Source organism: Phoca vitulina, unplaced genomic scaffold (assembly GCF_004348235.1).
Source record: "Phoca vitulina isolate PV1807 unplaced genomic scaffold, GSC_HSeal_1.0 scaffold1, whole genome shotgun sequence".
Lineage (NCBI taxonomy): Eukaryota > Metazoa > Chordata > Mammalia > Carnivora > Phocidae > Phoca > Phoca vitulina.
In genome coordinates this window covers 11,662,422-11,682,434 of record NW_022589704.1, presented here as the reverse complement: position 1 = coordinate 11,682,434, position 20,013 = coordinate 11,662,422, and the positions used below count along the sequence as shown (strand labels likewise).

The 20,013-nt window shown below is 41.9% G+C and overlaps 1 protein-coding gene across 1 annotated transcript in view; it reads left to right on the top strand.

Annotated features, from left to right (window-relative positions):
• COL4A3 (collagen type IV alpha 3 chain) overlaps positions 1-20,013 on the top strand; it is a 123,290-nt gene that overhangs the window by 91,148 nt on the left and 12,129 nt on the right. Inside the window, exons 27-44 of the mRNA XM_032400990.1 lie at positions 802-894; positions 1,548-1,652; positions 3,699-3,796; positions 4,330-4,480; positions 4,830-4,943; positions 5,908-6,075; positions 7,521-7,610; positions 7,910-8,044; positions 8,735-8,833; positions 10,021-10,110; positions 10,441-10,580; positions 11,037-11,163; positions 12,410-12,490; positions 12,821-12,919; positions 13,151-13,198; positions 15,826-16,011; positions 16,654-16,784; positions 19,391-19,463. Coding sequence (XP_032256881.1) covers positions 802-894; positions 1,548-1,652; positions 3,699-3,796; positions 4,330-4,480; positions 4,830-4,943; positions 5,908-6,075; positions 7,521-7,610; positions 7,910-8,044; positions 8,735-8,833; positions 10,021-10,110; positions 10,441-10,580; positions 11,037-11,163; positions 12,410-12,490; positions 12,821-12,919; positions 13,151-13,198; positions 15,826-16,011; positions 16,654-16,784; positions 19,391-19,463 — 2,028 coding nt within the window. The remainder of the gene's footprint in view (positions 1-801; positions 895-1,547; positions 1,653-3,698; positions 3,797-4,329; positions 4,481-4,829; positions 4,944-5,907; positions 6,076-7,520; positions 7,611-7,909; positions 8,045-8,734; positions 8,834-10,020; positions 10,111-10,440; positions 10,581-11,036; positions 11,164-12,409; positions 12,491-12,820; positions 12,920-13,150; positions 13,199-15,825; positions 16,012-16,653; positions 16,785-19,390; positions 19,464-20,013) is intronic.

The window sequence follows — 20,013 nt, the reverse complement described above, 5'->3', positions numbered from 1 at the left end:
TCATTCACTTACATACTGTTTCCGGCGGTTCCCACGCTACAATGGCAGCATTGAGTAGTGGCACAACCATCTGGACTACAAAGCCCAGATTATTTACTATCTGGCCCTTTACAGAAGAAGTCCTTCTGATCCATCTTCAAATCTTCTTCTGTTCTTTCTACGTGCGAATTTCTAGCAAAGGACTCCATTGTCGTAAAATATATTATCAAGCTTTTCCCATCACACTACTGTAAACTTATTTTTTTTCTATAAATATATGGATAATACAAATCACTAACATGTTTTTAATGTTGGCCCCCATAGCCACATTATCTCAAATATTTATGGGCTGAGTAGGCTTTATCTCCCCAATGACACATGAAGAACTTAATCAGAGGTTAAGATATGTGCCCAAGCCACACTTCATGTTTTGTTCAGCATACTGTACTTCCTTCCCATGCAAACTAGTGGCCCAATAAATAAATATCCTACCAAATAAATATTTGCCAATGTTTAAGATGAATTCCATATTATCGATTTTTTTTTTAGAACAGCCTCTCTTTCAATAGACCAGCATTGAGGTGGGCTATTAATTAAAACAAAGCTTGCGCAATAGTCAGTGCTTATAAATATTCTTCAGCTGAATAAGAAAGTTTCAGTGGGTTAGTCATCTTTACGCCAGTTTTGAAGCCTATGAAGCAGAGACTATTATTTTCTATTTCTGGGGATATGTTTGTAAACCCCTTATATCACATTTGTTCCCTCTGAACCAAAAAAAGCTTCAATATGCACACCAATCTTATGATCACAAACTTTCTTAAGGTCCTAAGGGAGAATTCGGTATTTCGACACCAGTCCCAGGGCCCCCAGGACCTCCAGGGCCCCCTGGCCGTGCTGGCCCCCAAGGTCTACCTGGTGAGTATCCCCTCTGCCAAGTCTGGTGCATGACATCAAATGGCAGCCTGACTGTCCTCAAAAAATATTGTCCCCTATGTAAGGAAAAACTAGATTTGTTGGTGCCAAAAGAGAGCAGAGGCCAGAGTTCTGTTAGATAACAAGCCCACAGGCAGGGGACTTGTCATTGTTCTTTGGGATTATCCAAATTATTCCCATTGGTGCCTCTGATTCCAAAAAAGAAAAAAGAATCAATATAATTACTTAAAAGGAATTCGAGAGCAGAACAATCTCCATGGATTTTTGGTGGGGGAATAAGTGATGTTTGCCAGCAGTTAATCAAGCCAGTTCCTGCAGCTTCTTCATTTGAAAATGTAACTTCTTTGCCAATATGATCTAAAACTTAACTTTGCATGCATGATGGGAGTCTTATGTAGCTCAAGATATCTAGAATATTTCTTTGTAGGAATTAAATTCTATATTAAACATTATTTGTTGCTCCTAATGATTAGTCCATTGGATAAGAATGGAGAGGGAGGAAGAGTATACACTTGGGGTTATGTTAAAATTATTTCTTAATTTCCAAAAAGGCCTAGGATGACACAGAAACTTAGATTTTTGTTTCAAGACAAGATGAAGGGAAGTTTCTTATGTGGATGTGTGTGTGTTTTCAGGTGTTCCTGGATCCACAGGAAAATGTGGTGATCCAGGTCTTCCTGGGCCTGATGGCGAACCAGGAATTCCAGGAATCGGCTTCCCTGGGCCCCCTGGACCTAAGGGTAAATGTACAAATTTTAAAACATAAATTTTGTTGTGGATATTTAGAAAATATAAATACAGGTCTGAATAACATAGAAAAGATCCATAATGTGATATTTAAAATAATGTTTTCCACCCATCTTAAATGGGAAAAAAAAAATCTTACAATGATGTTACGCAAAAGGCAGAATTCACATATATTTATGCGTGTCATCTCAATTACGTTTTTTAAAATACATAGGAAAAGTTGAAAGAAAATTCACCAAAACGGTAGTAGTGGTTCTTTTTGAGTGTGGAGTTACGAGGAATTTTTTCTTTACTTCTTAATAAATGTCTGCACTTTTTACACTTACGCATTTTTTTCACTTTATACATTTCTTTTATAATTAAAAAAGAACTATTAAATCACCAATAATTGGTTTTCCTATACACTCCCCTATAAATTACAGAAGTTACTTTCCTTTGGGAACAAATGCTGTTTCCCATCGAAGGGAAATCACCCCAAAGAAATCCAGATGCTGAGAACTCAAACCATAACCTAACAAATACATCAGAGTCTTGTCCAGGATGACATACTAGCCATTTCAGTCCCTGGGCTGTTGCATAGATTTTCAAATTTTTATAATCTTTTTATGTTTGTTTCAATATTATTTAAAGTGACTGTCAAACTATAATCCACTCTTTGGTACTTGATCTCCTAGATTAATATGTCATCAGTGCTTATCATGCATTAGTCCTACACAAAAATGGGAATATTGATCTCAGTTTATGAATATTTGAAATGGAAAATGTAATAGCTTCAAGAATGTCTTTGACTCCAATTTCTTGGATGTCTTCCCAATGATCTCATGCAGCCTGGCCCGTATTTTTGCCTACTCCGTCTTGGACCCTGCATTAAGAAATTGTATCCTTGTTTGTAACCCTACGGATTCACCCTCTGAAAGGAGACTGTAAATTATGGGGACCAGAAGTAGCCTAAGAAATCCTTGAAAGTTCAGACTCAAAATTTCCCAGTTGAACCTATAATAATCCCATAAACTAATGATGAATTAAAAACTGGTCCGGGAGCCTGGGTGGCTCAGTCGTTAAGTTGACGGCCTTCGGCTCAGGTCATGATCCCAGCGTCCTGCGATCAAGACCAGCATCGGGCTCCCTGCTCAGTGGGAAGCCTGCTTCTCCCACTTTCACTCTCCTCTGCTTGTGTTCCCTCTCTCGCTGTGTGTCTCTCTCTGTCAAATAAATAAATAAAATCTTTTAAAAACTGGTCAAAATAGAGGCACAAAAGAACTCTCTGAACGCAGCCCTTCTTCACCAGGGTTTCTTTCCTCTTGCGAACCACGGAACAGAACAAATGATATGTGATTCCTTTCTAAATTCTAATATAAATATATGAGAAAGAAATTAATCCATTATGTTCAATGGCATTAGAAAGTAATTCTCTTGAGAAAGGCTACCTAGGGCACCAGATATGCTTTATATCTTTTTTTTTTAAGATTTTATTTATTTATTTGACAGAGAGAGACACAGCGAGAGAGGGAACACAAGCAGGGGGAGTGGGAGAGGGAGAAGCAGGCTTCCCGCCGAGCAGGGAGCCCGATGCGGGGCTCGATCCCAGGACCCTGGGATCATGACCTGAGCCAAAGGCAGACGCTCAACGACTGAGCCACACGGGCACCCCTGGATATGCTTTTTATCTTCGTCTGGGTCATGCTTGGATAGGTTTCTGGACATGCAAATATTCATTTGGCTGTATATTTTGTGTAAAATACACTCCAAAAGAAAAAGTCTTTTCAACTGGGATCAGTGCAATTGCTGCATCAAAACTGTAGCCATTCTACACAACGAAATGGAGAAAGTCATTTTTTCAATTGAGGCTCTGATTTGGAATGGGATTTTTTTTTTTTTTTTTTTTTGCTAATGTAACAGTTGGCTTTTTTATCATTCAGACTTTCATAAAAACATCTCTAGCAACTTGCCCCATAAAAACATAGATAAAATAACAGAGATACTGCTCTAAATCTTTTACTAAGCATACTCCTGCAACTTGTATTATGTTTCCTCTGTAGGAGAGCAAGGTTTTCCAGGAGCAAAAGGAGCATCGGGTTGTCCAGGAGAAATGGGGAAGCCCGGGTCACCTGGAGAACCGGGTCTCCCAGGAGCCAAGGTCTTCAAGAATTAAAACTCAGATGGATGTGTGGGGATGACGGGGGGCAATCACAATCATCCAGTTAGGATCCTCTGGGTATAGGAATTATCTATATATTGGTAGATGATGAAGATATTAAATACTTTTTAACGATTCTCTGAACCATCCCTCCCTTTTAGAAAGGAAAAGTGGTGTTAGAAGACAGTTTTGCCTCCCTGTTTCCTCCCTAATCCCTAGGAACATTCAGAGTATTTAAAATGGAAGGGCTCTAAAAAAGTGTGGATCACTGAGAAAAGCTGTCACAAATAGAGACATCTAGACTGTTTACAGACAATTTCAGTCTTCTGCAAAAGTGGCGGTTACAGAGCCTCAAGAATGGTCAAGCATAATTTTATAGAAACTCAGCAACTAGAGTTGAAAAGGAAAGAATGGTAGAATGGTGGTAACTGTGCAAGGATTATTTTCAAGTCAATAGCCCTAAAGACCAGTCAATAGCCAAGAAAGAGTTGGAAGTGTTACATAGTGAAACTAATACAATTTCTGTGCCACAGGGAGAACCAGGACTAGCCATGCCTGGAGAACCAGGAACACCAGGTTTTCCAGGAGAAAGAGGCGGTTCTGGGGAAAATGGAGAAATTGGACTCCCTGGACCTCCAGGTCTCCCTGGGATTCCAGGAACTGGAGGGCTTGATGGACCCCAAGGTATAATAGCAAGTGTGATTACTTTTCTCCATAGTGAGCTCTGCTAAAATGCAGCAAGTTGAAGGCACTCTGGGACGAAGAATTCTTCTCAGACTTCTAGTTTAACAAATACAATCTGTGGGGTCTAATTATTTTTCCATTCAACATTGCTGCCCTCCCTTTGTTTTTTTCTTTTCTTCCTCCTTCCTTCCTTCTGTCCTTTATAATGAGTGTCCTTTATAAAAGGCATATCAGTGGTATTAAATATAGGTTCAATTTAGGGGGGGAAGTTACAGGAGAAGGACTGTGATAGCAGTACTAGGACCTTGGGTTTTGGCACCTGAATATATTCCTGGCCTCTATTTTGCAGGGGATCCAGGGAAGCCTGGACCACCTGGAGAAAAAGGACCCCCAGGAAGGTGCACGGAGGGTCCCAGGGGAGCCCAAGGACTTCCAGGATTAAATGGATTGGAAGGGCAACAAGGTAAGAGGAAGGCCTTGAAAACTAGTCATTATGTGGACAGATGACATGGAACTCCTGCTCTGTGCTTTGCTGCTTAACATGGGAACTGCCCAACAACAAGACCTGACCACTGTTCAGTGGGAAATGTTATTTTAGCAATCTAAACCTTGTCATGGATTGGTTGCAGTGAGTAGCACCTAGAGAGTAAGAGACCTGAAATTAATACAGTAAAATTGGTTTGTGTCTTGTATGCAAGACAATGTGAACACTGAAGATACATATAAACTTATATTTGCACGTATATTTATATACATATAAACTCTCAGAGAAAGTTTTATCTTTACCTCCCTAAGTATATCAAGTGGTAAATAGATTATGTAGTTAATTGCTTCCCAAGCAACATAAAATAAGGGTGTGAAATAACTCTAAATGCTGCAGGCTAGGTGGCCCAGATTATGAGAAACTTACTCTATTTTGCTGGTTCTTCTCATTCAGATCTGTGAACTGAGAAAAATCCTTTAGAACTCAGCTAATGCCTATGGGCTGTCACATTGCTTTTATGTTCACAAACCAATTTTTGGCCAAGACATTAATGGTTGTAGTCGTGCTATTATTACTTCCAGAAGTATCTGGTGGCTCGCGTCCACCTGTGGTTGTGTGATGTATTCTGCAGGTGAAAGACTGAGCTACAGTTGTAAAGCGCAGTCCCAGGATGTGTCTGCAGGACTAGAGAATAGATCTAAATTCTACACTTTTATTACTGCATGAATCACTGAAACAGAATGTTAAAGCTAGAAGGGATCTTAGAAATTGTACAGAAGGGGATGTCAATCAATCAATCAATCAATCAGATAAATGTGTGGTTTGTCCATAATCACACAGCTACATATTTATAGCCATAAAAAATATATTTCTGGAGTTGGTGGGGAAGGCAGCTGTGTGTTCGTTCGTTCATTCATTCATTCATTCATTTATTCATATATAGGCAGAAGAGGTGAAACAGGGCCAAAGGGAGACCCAGGTATTCCAGGCTTGGATAGGTCAGGCTTTCCTGGAGAACCTGGACCACCAGGAATGCCAGGTCATCGAGGTGAAATGGGACCACCTGGTCAAAAAGGATATCCAGGAAATCCAGGATTTTTTGGACTACCAGGTATCCTTTTTTGTGATTTTATTTTTCTTCCATCTTCTTCCACATTTTCTTTTAAGGTGGCTGTATAAATTGGACATAGGCCTAGGCTTTCGACTCTACACTCCTCTTTCAGTTAATATAAGTGTTTCCTACTGAATTACTTGCAAGGGGTTAGAGAGCAGCGCAATGGTGGTGGTGGGATGATCACATTTCACAATTACCCAAGGTATAACAACTTTGGCTGTGCAATCCTTTTTATATGTTACTACTAAAGAACATTTGCTAGTATTTTCTTCAGAATTTTTGCATCTATATTTGTAAGGGATACTAGTCTGTCCTTTTCTTTGCTCATGATATCTTTGCCTGGTTTTGGTATCAGGGTAATGCTGGCCTTATAGAACAAGATGGGAAGTATTTCCTTCTTTTGTATTTTCTAGAAGAGTTAGTGAAGAATTGATATTCCTTAAACATTTGGTTGAATTCACCAGTGAAGTCATCTGAGTCTGGGCTTTTCTTTGTGGGAAGTCTTTACATTACCAATTCAATTTCTTGTTATAGGTCTACTCAGATTTTCTGTTTCTTTTTCAGTCAGTTATGCCTCTCTAGGAAGCTGTGCATTTTATCTAAGTCATCTGATTTGCGGGCATAGAGTTGTTCATAGTATTCCCTTATCATTCTTTTTATTTCATCACTATTTTTATAGTTTATATGTTTGGGAAGAATATTCCAGTAGTCTCCTCATGGCATAAGGACCTCACCGATCTCTCTCCTCCAGAGAAGAACCCAGAAGAACAACTTAATCTGCAAATTGTTCTTTCATTTATATTATTTTTTTAAAAGATTTTATTTATTTATTTGACAGAGAGAGACACAGTGAGAGAGGGAACACAAGCAGGGGCAGTGGGAGAGGGAGAAGCAGGCTTCCCATGGAGCAGGGAGCCCGATATGGGGCTCGATCCCAGGACCCTGGGATCATGACCTGAGCCGAAGGCAGACGCTTAATGACTGAGCCACCCAGGCACCCCGTTTCGTTTATATTATTAAGCTCCTACCACATGTCAGCACTGTTCCAAGTCCTAGAGACACATCAGAGGGCAAGACTCCACCTCTGAACTCGGGGAGACCATAACAAATGCATTTAAAAACTAAGTTCAACTGCTTTGAGGAAAATAAAATAAGGGACTATAACAGAAAGTCGCTGGTCGAGGACTGGGAGGAGGGAGTGCTCCAAAACTTTAACATGTTCTTTCATCTGCAAATGTGATTTGCTACCAATGACCTCCACATACATAATGTAATAAAGACCGTGTACTAACCTATCTCCCAGACAAATACAGTTATTATTCTATTTACAGAAACCATTCCTTCAACCCTCTTTAGAGGTATAAGTTATTTTATTTTATGGAATATGTCGCTTCTCTCATTCTGCACAACCTGACCTGCTTTGTGTGAACTTGTTTCTACAGGTGAAAAAGGAATAATGGGGATGATGGGCTATCCGGGAAACACTGGCCCTCCTGGGCCCCCCGGGAACCCAGGCACCCCAGGACAGAGGGGTAAGTGACAGAGTATCTTCCCAGGATCAGGAGGCATGAGCAATGTTCTCTTATTTAGCAGCAAAATAAATTCTGTTTTATCCTTTGAGGGAAAAGTAGTTTCCCCGAGAGAACCATGTCTTTGATCTTGCTCTTTTCTGTATTCCTTTTTCCATTCGAATGGAGCTGAATTTTCTCCCTGCCATTTTTGGCTTATCTGTCCTCTTTTGTTTTGTTTTATGGTAAGCACTGTCAACTTCTGAATCCTTACAAACTACTTCAAGAAATAAGGAACTGATGTTGCTCCTTCTGTTTTCTAGGTAGCTTTGGAATTCCAGGAGCAAAGGGTGAGAAAGGGCCCCCAGGAGCTAAGGGGGAAGAAGGAGATAGAGGACCTCGGGGGCCTTCTCAAATATCCAAGTTACTGGGGGACAAAGGAGAACCAGGTCTCAAAGGTACAGCCTTCTTCTGTTTAGAATCAGAACATCGGGGCTGGTTCTGAGACTAAGAATTATCCAAGAAAATCTCTGTAGTTGACAAATGAGGACAGTGAGAGCTGGTGTTTCACGTCCTGCCCACCGTCACAAAGCCAGCTGGTGGCCCCAGCCTGGATGAAAACTTGGTCTTCTATGCCTTGCACAATAATCTGTTGCCTCCTCAATGCATGACTTTTTATTTCTATGATAATTCTACGTTAATTCCGCATTTGGTCCGCTGTATTTAAATGGCTACTAGTCCGTTTCATTTTATTTTTTTAAAGATCTTGTTTATTTATTTGACAGAGAGAGACACAGCGGGAGAGGGAACACAAGCAGGGGGAGTGGGGGAGGGAGAAGCGAAGGCAGGCACTTAAGGACTGAGCCACTCAGGCGCCCCAGGCCACTAATTGTTAAAATGTTCATTTAAAGTGTAAATATTATCATCGCTAGTGTTATTTAAGAACCAACTTGTGCCAGGCACTGTGCTAATGCTTTATACGTATTATCTCATTTAATCCTCTTTTGGAAAAGGGCCCACATCTGCCCGTGCTCTTAACAAATATGTTACGCGGTATTACACTAACATGTCATCAAGTTTAATCAGGATGTAGAGAAGTCTGATAAAATTCTAACCTGTGTTCCCTCATACATGGTTTTTAACTTTAGGATTTGCTGGAAAGCCTGGTGAGAAAGGAAACAGAGGCATTCCAGGGTTCCCAGGTTTAAAAGGACTGGAAGGACCACCTGGACCACTAGGTCCACCAGGTATAGCTGATTCTCTGATAGAAACCTCAGGCTCTAGGAGTGGTGGGGGGGTGGGAGGGATGGGGTGGTTGGGTGATAGACACTGGGAGTGTATGTGCTATGGTGAGCGCTGTGAATTGTGCAAGACTGTTGAATCACAGATCTGTACCTCTGAAACAAATAATACATTATATGTTAAAAAAAAAAAGAAGATAGCAGGAGGTAAGAATGAAGGGGGGAAAATCGGAGGGGGAGATGAACCATGAGAGACTATGGACTCTGAGAAACAAACTGAGGGTTCTAGAGGGGAGGGGGGAGGGGGGATTGGTTAGCCTGGTAATGGGTATTAAGGAGGGCACGTTCTGCATGAGCACTGGGTGTTATACGCAAACAATGAATCATGGAACACTATATCAAAAACTAATGATGTAATGTATGGTGATTAACATAACATAATAATAATTAAAAAAAAAAAGAAATCTCAGGCTCTAAGTGTTCCCAGATCTAAATGTAGCCAAAATGTGTCTCTTGACTTACTGGGTTGAATATGAATTTTGCTCGCATAGTGTTCCAACAGACATTTGCTTTGAAATTAAACCCAAATTAAGCTGTTTATAGTCAGCCTATATTAACTAAAAAAATATTAACTTGCACAAAGTTCCATTTTTGTACTATGAATGTTATTTTGACACTGCTGATACATATTATGAAATACACATACTATAGTTTATCACGATATTACATATCAGAGAAGAAAATCAGATAACGATTTAGAGGTTTTCAGATCTGCCTTTTTCTTTTTTAAACAAGCTATTGATTTTGCAAAGAAAATTTTCAAACTGAAGTAACATAGCCCCTTCTTCTCTATGACCACATTGGTGACAAAATATGTTACGTGGGCAATCACATTTCAGTATTGCATTTGGAAATCTATTGTTATATGGTGGCAGGAGCCCCCTCTTGTCTGCTGGCATTGGTCCTAGGATGACTGTGATGTTTGAAATCCAAGAATCTAACTTTCTCTAATTTTACCTTGTCCGGGTCCTCAGTCCCCTCCTCATTTGGAGGCAAAAAGGCACTACACGAGCACTTAAACTAGCTGGTTTGGCTGCTCAGAATTCATTCATTCATGCAGGCAACAAATATTCATTGAGCACCTACACTGTCCAGAACTGTGCAGGGCATGTGACTATTTATTTGTTCTCAAGGCCTCAGGGGAGATCCAGGCAGCACTGGGAATCCTGGAGAACCGGGACTGCATGGCGGGCCAGGAAGAATGGGGAACATGGGGGTGCCAGGTAAGGTATAAGATCCTATTATGAGCTTAAACCTCATGATGGCTCTCAATTCTAAATTTTCTGTATTGCTTGTTGTTTTGGTTTTCCACTTGGCAGAAAGTTGGTGTAAAATGAGATTTACTTTTAGACAATGTACTGTGTGCCCTTAGAACACAAGTGAGAACAATATAGTCATATTGTGTAAAAATCATCCACTATAACTCCCCGATGCATTCGTGACTCTGAAAAGCCAGCTTCTTAGGAGAAAGGTGGTTTGTGCAAAAGTTAGAAGTAGAATGCTTCAGGATCCCTGTGTTGCCCCATCTTACCTGACTTCTTTCCTAATTTCAGGTCCTAAAGGACACAGGGGAACTTCGGGACTACCAGGTTTAACTGGAAGAACGGGTCTCCCAGGCGTTCACGGTCTCCGAGGAGATAAGGGAGAGCCAGGTTATTCGGCAGATACAAGGCCAGGACCACCAGGACCAAAGGTATACTGGCCACTGAAGTAGTTATGTTTTGGTGGTGGAGTGAGTCTCAGCAAGTATCAGCAAGTGTCTGGACTCAGTGTGGGCAAAGGACATTAACAATACCTCTGCGTTTTCAGGCAACTACTTGGGTTCTTTACCCTCTTTCCACAGCTCAGAATACCTACCATACAGCTATCAGCTTATGAGCTCATCCCTCCTGTTTCAATCCCCTAGGAATGGCTCATCACTGTCCCTGCACTTTATGTGTACCGTCTTTGCATTTTGCACTGGTTCCCACAAATACCGTTGCCATCCCGTGCCTGGCCCCGATCACAGTGCTGGTACACGGCAGACAGGTCATACGCATTGCTCACTAAGTAACCGAATAACTAAATGCAAGCAAACGTAGTTCATACTCAATTCTGATCACATATCCTGCTTATATGAGGATTTTAAAGGTGTTTGACTGACTTTAAGGGAGATCCAGGATTGCCAGGTGACATGGGAAGGAAAGGAGAAAGAGGGCTACCTGGCACCCCTGGACATTCGGGGCCTACTGGAACTGAGGGAGCCCCTGGAAATCCCGGAAGTCCCGGCCATCCAGGTGAGCGAGGGCTTTGTAACTCTGAAAGCCAGAAGCGTGACACTTAGCATAGCCCTTACCTCCTGGAATCAGCTCTGTAAACAGGAAGCTATTTAGGTTTTTGTACTACAATTGCTTTCATTCAACTTTGATTTTCAAATTCTTAGACACTAAGGAACAGTAAATTAATCGGGGTGGGGGGGGCAAATTTTACTGATCGGCCAGTTTGGTGGGCTGACCTCTAAAATCCGGATCCTCTACAGGGCGCCCGGCTGGCTCAGTTAGGAGAGCATCTAACTCTTGATCCTAGGGTGGTGAGTTCAAGCCCCATGTTGGGTGTGGAGCCTACTTAAAACAAACAACAACAACAACAACAAAACCTGATCCTATAAACAAAACTTAAGTGCTGTCTCAAAGAATTCAGCCTAAAAACACAAAATGTTAGTTCATTGTCCAATCTCATGATATTCGTATTAGTTTTCTAGGGCTTCCATAACAACACAGACTGGGTAGCTAAAATAAGAGAAATTTGTTCTCAAAGCTCTGGAGGCTGGGAGTCCGAGATCAAGGTGTCAGCAGGGTTGGTCTCTTCCGAGGCCTCTCTCCTGGGCTTGTATTGGGCATCGTCTTGCTGTGTCTTCACATGGTCTTCTCTGTGTGTCTGTGTCCTTATCAATTCTTACGAGGACACCAGGCATATGGGATCAGGGCCCACCCCAATGACCTCCTTTTAACTTAATTGCTTTTTTAAAGACCCTATCTCCAAATACAGTGATATTCTGAGGTACTGGGGTTAGAATTCAACATGTGAATTGGGGGGAGGGGCAACACAATTAATCCGTAACAGTGTTGCAGTTTTTTTTCTGGCCTGTTTCCAGGTTGAGCGTTGGCCTTCTTAGTTGCTTATCATTTGAGTTTAAGTTTTTGTTTTGTTTTATTAAAAACAACTGCCAAGCTACTGGGTTACAGCTTACTTGAAGATACTATTTAAACGATCTTTTCAAATACTGAAAAGTTCAGTGGATTTGCTGTTAACTCCCAATTAAAGTAACAGATCAGAGACTGAGTGGTCCATGTGGGAGGTGCACACACACCTTTGAAAGGGATTCGACACATCTCTGCTGTGCTTCTGTGGAGAAACCGTAGCCGGGACAAAGCCTGAGGGCCAGTGTGAGCACAGGGGGTGTAAGAACTGACCACTTCAGCCATCATCATAACCATTCATCTTGTGCTGTTCTCCTTCCTTCTCGTCTCTCTTCATTTATAGGCAAGCCGGGCCCTGATGGTGATTTGGGGTTAAAAGGCATCAAAGGCTTCCCTGGTTCTCCAGGAGTCAAAGGCCCTCCAGGTTCCATTTTTGTACTTTTGTCTATTTCCCCTTCACAAGGGAGGCACATTTTCTCCTGAGGTTGGAATCTCTGTATATCTACCTATCTGCTGCCCTTTAGAAGGTAGCTCCCAGTTACTCGGTCCCCGGACAAAAATGCAAAAACTGTGAGCTTAGATATTTATACCTATCTAACTCAAAGATCTGCCAACCCACACATTCTCACGTGATAATCCTCATGATAGTATTATTCTGTTCATAGTTTTCACTGTGAATTGAGCATCACATAACCACAGTTCTGGGAAAGGAGCACCTTTAACAGAATTCAACACATGACGTTTCTTTTCTCAGGACCTCCAGGATTCCTAGGATCTCCTGGACCAATGGGTATGAGAGGCAGCCAGGGACATGATGGAATTCCTGGTCCAGCGGGAGAAAAAGGAGAAACAGGTACCACTTGCTCATTAGCTCGGATCCCCTGGCTTTATTTTCCATTGAATGGTTAGCGGCAGTGTAATTCTTCACAGCTCTAGAGATTCTTCTCCCACAGAACTGATGATCTTTAATGTCCAGATGTATGGTAATTAAACTGCCTTCTATTGCCAAAGTGAAACTGACCAAGCGGCATAAATGAAATTACCCACATATAAAATATTAACGCACCAAAATTATCTCTTTCAGGTTTGCTGGGGGCACATCCAGGCCCGAGAGGAAGCCCTGGTGCTCCAGGTGAGAAGTGCTTCCTCCCTGACCCTGGCGATAGCTTCAAGAACAGAAGCTAATAGAAATGCCTGATATATCAAATAAACTCTACATATTGAATGAAAGAAGTCCCAGTGGGAATATAGGATATTTATATTCTCAGTTGTTCAAGTAAAAATGCTTAAAAATTATTACCATCACAACAAAGTGAGTGAATTAGAAATGGGGATCCAGTTTTGGAATTTCCTTCTACTGAAAGTCTTTAAAGATCAGAAGATTTGCTATGTGTTCCTTCGTTGTGGTTGTTGGCATGGTTTAAATGTACCACCCCCTAAAAGGGTAGAGGAGGCGTAGCTGGCTTCTCCAAGAGCTTCCCTCCCTGCTATTCTGAGTAGGGAGGGCAGTAAAAGCAGCCATACCACGAATTCTTTCCCAGCTTGTGGGAATGGGGGTGATGCCCACCCCCAGAGCCAGCTCGTGGTTCATGCTACTTTTTATTAAGGGCTACCAATAAGTCCCTCAACACCAAACATGGCAGTTTACCAAACATGTCATTCAAAGGATATACAGGTTTTTAGGTTGCCAGACTGTGGGTCTGGATTTCTCATGCCAGTGTTTGACAAGATAAGCAGCTTCTTCAAACTTTTTCCGTGTCGTAGAGAAACCTGCCATAAGAAATATTAGATTGTTTGCACCTTCTATTGACCCTTCCCAGATGTGGGTCCTGGGGAGAGGAGTATGTTATTAGCAGAAAGGGCTCTAGTTAACGAAGACCTCAGGGTACTGAGGCTTACAGGAACCAGCAAGGAGTAGCTAGGTGCTATAGAGAAGCTCAGAGGGGCAGGAACTGCCTCTTGACCTACCAGCTCAACTGCGCAAAGTCTACAAGAGCTGTCCTTTTTCATTTGTTTCTTGATAATGACATAGTCTCTTTGGCTGAGCTCAACGTCCTCAAACCTCCCAGGCTCCCCCTTCCCCTAAGAGCATAAAGGCTTCTCCCACGTCATAGATCAGTTTTAGAAATATGGTCAAAAGGAGAGTTTCTGGCCTATTTCCCTAGGCTAGGCTCAGAGTTTAACCATTTGGAATGAGAACACTTTGGCATCTATTTGGAAATAAAATTTGATGTAAAATGATCATACCTTAAGTAAAAAGGCCTTAAAAACATAACAACTAGCCTAATTATATAAGCAAATGATTATGCACCTCAATCCCCGTAGGATAACTAAATATGGAGAAAAGTTCATCGAGACTTGGAAGGTATGAATCATTTTATTTAGTTTTAATTCTCCCAAATGCTAAAAAGAAATCATATTATAAACAAGGAAGCATCTTCATGGGCATGGACTATATAACCTAAGACTGCATCTTGGTGCCTCCGACCATTGCCAGACCCTGTCAAACAAATACAGCATTTCAGAGCTCGAAGTGAGCTGAAATCATCTACCCCCCGTCTTCAAAAAGCACAAATTACAGGCATAAAAAAGCTAAAGAACATGATAGAAAAAGTCTAGATATTCAATATTTCAATATTCATCCATTTCATCTCATCATTGCTCTTTTTTTAAGATTTTATTTATTTATTTGAGAGAGAGAGACAGAGATAGCAGAGACAGCGAGAGAGCATGAGCAGGGAGGAGAGGGAGAAGCAGGGAGGAGAGGAAGAAGCAGGGAGGAGAGGTAGAAGCAGGCTCCCCACTGAGCAGGGAGCCTGACTCTGGCTCGATCCCAGGACCCTGGGATCATGACCTGAGCAGAAGGCGGATGCTTAACTGACTGAGCCACCCAGGTGCCCTGATCACTCTGTCTTCCTGCACAATAACTTCCCAAGCCTTTCCCTGTGCTAGCAGCCTCACCGTCACTTTCCCTTCTTCTCCTTCCTGTCTGTCTCCTACAAGTGTGCCATTCACTATTTCTAGAATAACCCAGAGATAGGAAAGAGGAGGGAGTGATTATTTTCAGTTCATACAACATTTCCCATTCATGAACATCAAAGCACAATTTCCTTGAAGGTTCTCCAAGATGAAAAATATTAGTAATTAAGTGGTGGCCTTTTGGGTATCCTCTTTGGTAAATCCAAACCTCCAGCCACATTTGTCCCTTCCAGACTAGTGTTTGTGTTCTGGGGGGAGAAGCAACCAGCGGACAGAATAGGGATCCCAACTTTGTTGCTCCTTTGGGTGTAGCTGGGTGATTCTTCAAATGCACACATCAGTATCGGGACGTTTGGCTCTGAATGCTCTCTTGAATTGTCAGTGATTAAATAATGGCATTATAATTAAAGTTCATCAGATGATAATTGTAGCATATAGTTACAGAACACTTTGGAGCTTACACTACACTTTTCCATCTGTGTATCATCTCACTTGACCTTTAAAGACTGAGCTACATCAGGTATTAACCATCATTTTTTAAAATAAGAAAAGTGACACATACAACAGTAAGGTGACTTTGCCAAAATCAAAGAACTGAACTAAGGCAGAAATAAGCCTCGACTCACTTCCTGGTAGACCTATAGTTCTTTTACCAGCCTCTATTAAAAAATATTTTGTGAATCTTTAAGCACAGTGTCTCTGCATTACCAGAGTTACCCCTAAACTGTAACTCCAAGTATAAGGGCATTACGGAAACTTACCAAACCATTTTCTTTGCAGGAGCCAAAGGAGACAGGGGCACCCCGGGCTTACCTGGCCTCCCGGGCAGGAAAGGGGCAATGGGAGATGCGGGGCCACAGGGACCCACTGGCGTGACAGGACTCCCAGGGCCACCAGGTGTTCCTGGCGCAATCATCCCTGGCCAGAAAGGAAATCGAGGCCCACCAGGCTTCAGAGGAAACCCAGGTAGAGGGCCTACTTTTACCTAAGATAAAGAATGAAAAGAGCGTTTGACAACAGAAGCTTTCAACCTTCCGCTGGTGCGACCTCGTTGCTTCTTTTTCCCTCTGCTCTTCACCTTCTCCCACCCACTCGCTCTCATTCTCGCATAGAAAGCAGCAAACTGCTGGTGGTGGTGGTGGTCTTGTTGTTTTTATTTTAATTCCAGTTAGTTACATACAATGTAATATTAGTTTCAGGTGTACAACATTGATTTAACACTTCCGTATAACACCCGGTGCTCATCAAAGCTGTTGGTGTTGTTGAGGCTTTTGGAAAATTAGTAAATACCAAAGTAACAAGCCTAAAAGAGTGAGAGAGATGTATCCCATCACCAAGATTTATGGAGTTGCTACTATGTGTTGAGGACTGTGCTGGGTGCAGATCCTGCTCTAACAGACCTTCGGGACGGAGAACCAGTTCCTGCCTTGAGCCAGGTGCTTCCCTGGCATTATCTCATTCAGTCTTTACCACAAGCCCATCACACTCAACACAAAGAACATGCGGGGTAACAAAAGGTGCAGAGTTTGCCTGTCATCCAAAAACATCACCCACAGAACCGGCCACGCTCCGGGACAGGCAATACTGACAGGCCCTTTGTAAATTCAGGTGAGACTGGTCCTCCGGGACCTCCAGGGAGCCACGTAAGAGGCATCAAAGGAGACAAGGGACTCCTGGGCGAGCCTGGCCCCAGGGGTCTGCCCGGAACTGTAGGAGCCGAGGGGCCACCGGGTCCGCCGGTAAGTGTGGGAAATTATTTTGACTTCTTATATTCCTCTAAATCAATTGCCAGGAGCAGATGTACCCAGAGGCAAAAAAAAAAAAAAAAAAAAAAGATTACCATTTATGTTGCTTCTGTGCACCTAAGGAAGAGTCTGGAAGGTTCAAAGAATCTTAAGAGTTGGACAGATTTGGCCTCTAGAAGTTTGATTTGTAGGGGACCCTTTTTTTTTTTAAGATTTTATTTATTTGACAGAGAGAGAAAGATTTTATTTATTTATTTGACAAGCAGGGGGAGCAGGAAAGGGAGAAGCAAGCTCCTGCAGAGCAGGGACCCGGATGCGGGGCTTGATCCCAGGACCCTGGGATCATGACCTGAGCCAAGGGCAGACGCCTAACTGACTGACCCACCCAGGCGCCCCAGGGGACTATTTTCTATGTCATTCCTGACTTTTTCTTGTTTAGACACTGAACAATTCCAGTAATGGAATCTTTAAAAAACACCTAAGAGTTTGGGATCACTCTAGAGGACAACATAATTTTTCTCTATTAATAATGCTTTCAAAGTTATCTGAGCTTATCCCCTATTTACTTTTTCCTGTTGACATACCTTCCAGTGTTTATAAATAGCTGCCACTTCCTTCCAGTATTTCTCTCCCCTAATAAATACCTGTGTTTTTCAAATTCAGTTTAACCCTTCATCAACCCTGCCTCTATTCTGAATATATCCTAGTTGGTCAATATCTCCCTTAAAAACACAGCCCCTGAGACAAGCACCCCCTGGGAGTAAGAACTCAGGTCCCCCATGGAGTGGTTAAAGGAGGGAAGAGTCTCACCACCTTGAACATCATCATTTTATAATCCAACCTAAAATTCCACTTGGGCTGTTCAGCTCCCATGTCACCACATCGTCACTACACAGTGAGCTTCTGGTCAGCCAGAGCCTGTGTGTGTATATGTGTGTGTGTGTCTGTCTGTCTGTCTGTCTGCCTTTTCCTCATAAATGGCTTCTAAGTTTTCTCCATTACTTTTAGTTCTTGTCTGTTTATTTGTGACTGGGGTGCAGAAATTTCACATTTATTTTTTATAGTTGTCATTGTGTTCAGTTAGGCTTATGCTCCCAGCCTATGAAATTCTCTGAATTTCTCACCAGACACCCCTGTTTACATCAAATTCTGGGAGACTGATGAGGAAGTCAGAGTTATGTCATAGACGCTCTGTGTTTTCATCAGTGATGCGCAATGAGATACTTTAACATGGTGGCGTGTCAGGAATCATGTTATGTTCTCTTGAGTTCTCTTGGTATTTGGTTTCCAGAATCTACCTTTTTAAGACTTTTTTTTAAATGAAATATTTGCCCAGTCTTCGGTATCTCTTATGTTCTCCATGATTCTTTGAAAGTGGCAAACACTGATCCTATAATCACAGGGAAAGTCCTTCCAAGGACACTGGGCAGTGGAAAGTATTGTTTGGAAATGTGATCTCTCTTAAGTCCACTGGGCTTCGACATTTGCACTTGAAAGGTAATTCTTCCTGAAGGATGTCTAAACTGGCTCTGTGCCCTGAACAACCCTCTCCTTGCATGGAGCTGCTCCCTCCTTACCCAAGGGCTGGGCCTGGCACCAGGCCCTCCTCCCTGGTAACATGTGCCTCGGGAGAATAGGCCAGACCTCGGGAGCCTGAGAGTCCTTGACCAGGCGGTTCTGTTTTCTCTCTCTTCTTTTTTCACCTCAAAACACCTTATTCAAGCATTAGGACTATTCCTTCTTTTGTCTTCTTGCTCCAAAGACAGTTGGCTCAGAGGCCAGTTTTGCTATTCTTGGCATTTTGAATGACCTTCAGTTCATTGTTTCCAAGTAACAGTATCCTGTCTCAACTCATATGGGCAGCGTAATAGTAGATTTAACTTACATTCTGACATGTAGCTCCTCTCTGAAGCTCTGCTCCCTTCCCTCTTCTCCTGTGGGCTTGCTTGAGTATTCCATGGCTACAAGGGCATCTAGTGTGGGCCTCATAGAGAGGGAGCATCTCCTCCTGGTCAGATCACTATATCCCTGCCAAAAGTGCATGTCAGAGCTCCCCTGACAATCCCTTCATCCCAATCCCTAGACACTTGACTTGTCTACCACTCTGACCAGGAGTAATTTATAACTCTGCCAGCTTAGAATTAGAACAATGGTGGGTGCCACAATTCAATATTGGCCCTGCTGTGTTTGCAAAAATTACAAAGAAAAATTATAATTTTCATTCTGGCAGTCCAGTGCCTGCTCTTCCTGAAAGATCTCCAAATATTGGGCAGTTCCATTTAGGATATAGAATATTCAATTGTAATAAATACTCATACAACAGACATTAATATCCAGAAGTTGTGTTTCCTCTTGAGGGTAAGGACAGGTTTTGCTTCTGTTTTATTGACAATGCTAAGGAGAGGTCTAGGTGGTGGAAGAGCTATAGGGGGATTGGATGGATGGGAAGGTAAAAATGATGTCTGTCAATTCAGCTCATTCTGACCCAACATATTATATACTATTCACTTAAAAAAAAAAAAAAAAAAAAAAGAACGGCAGTGACTATTGTGATTTTTAAAATTTGTCTCTGGTTCTGCTCCCTTTTATCTGAAATACAGGGAGCACCAGGAAGCCCAGGTCTGCCAGGGCTCAGAGGTGATCCTGGATTCCATGGATTTCCAGGTGTAAAAGGTACTGTCTTTGTGCACTACCCTTTGGATGCAAAGACAATGATTTTGATTTATATTTTAGGGCATGAAAATGTTTACTGAACAACTCCAGTCGCCACGGACAGCTGGGGTGCAAAGAGGACCTCAGTTATGAGTGAAGAAGGAAGACCACCAGCACCCAACCCCAGGGGTCTTAATAATTAAATCCATAACTTAAGAATAGAAACTATAAAAAAAATAAACAGTTTAAAGTGATTACCTTTGAGAATACTGATGTATGTTGGATTGGGGATGGAGAACTACATCAATATCAATAGTATTGCTTTGAATTTGCTTATTTTAACTTGTGTATGTGTTATAATTTTAAAAAGCTGAAAATCTAAATGAATATTTACTCAACTGTGAATGGGGGAGGGTGAGTAAATTTTTATATGAAGATTTAAATATTTGTTTAGGCACATGTATTAATGTTTTAATTGGAAGAGAACTATAATTTGGGGGGTAAGTTTAAAATTTTCATGCACATAAATTTAAACTTCAGGTTTCAGAAAATAATTCTCAAGTCTTCCATA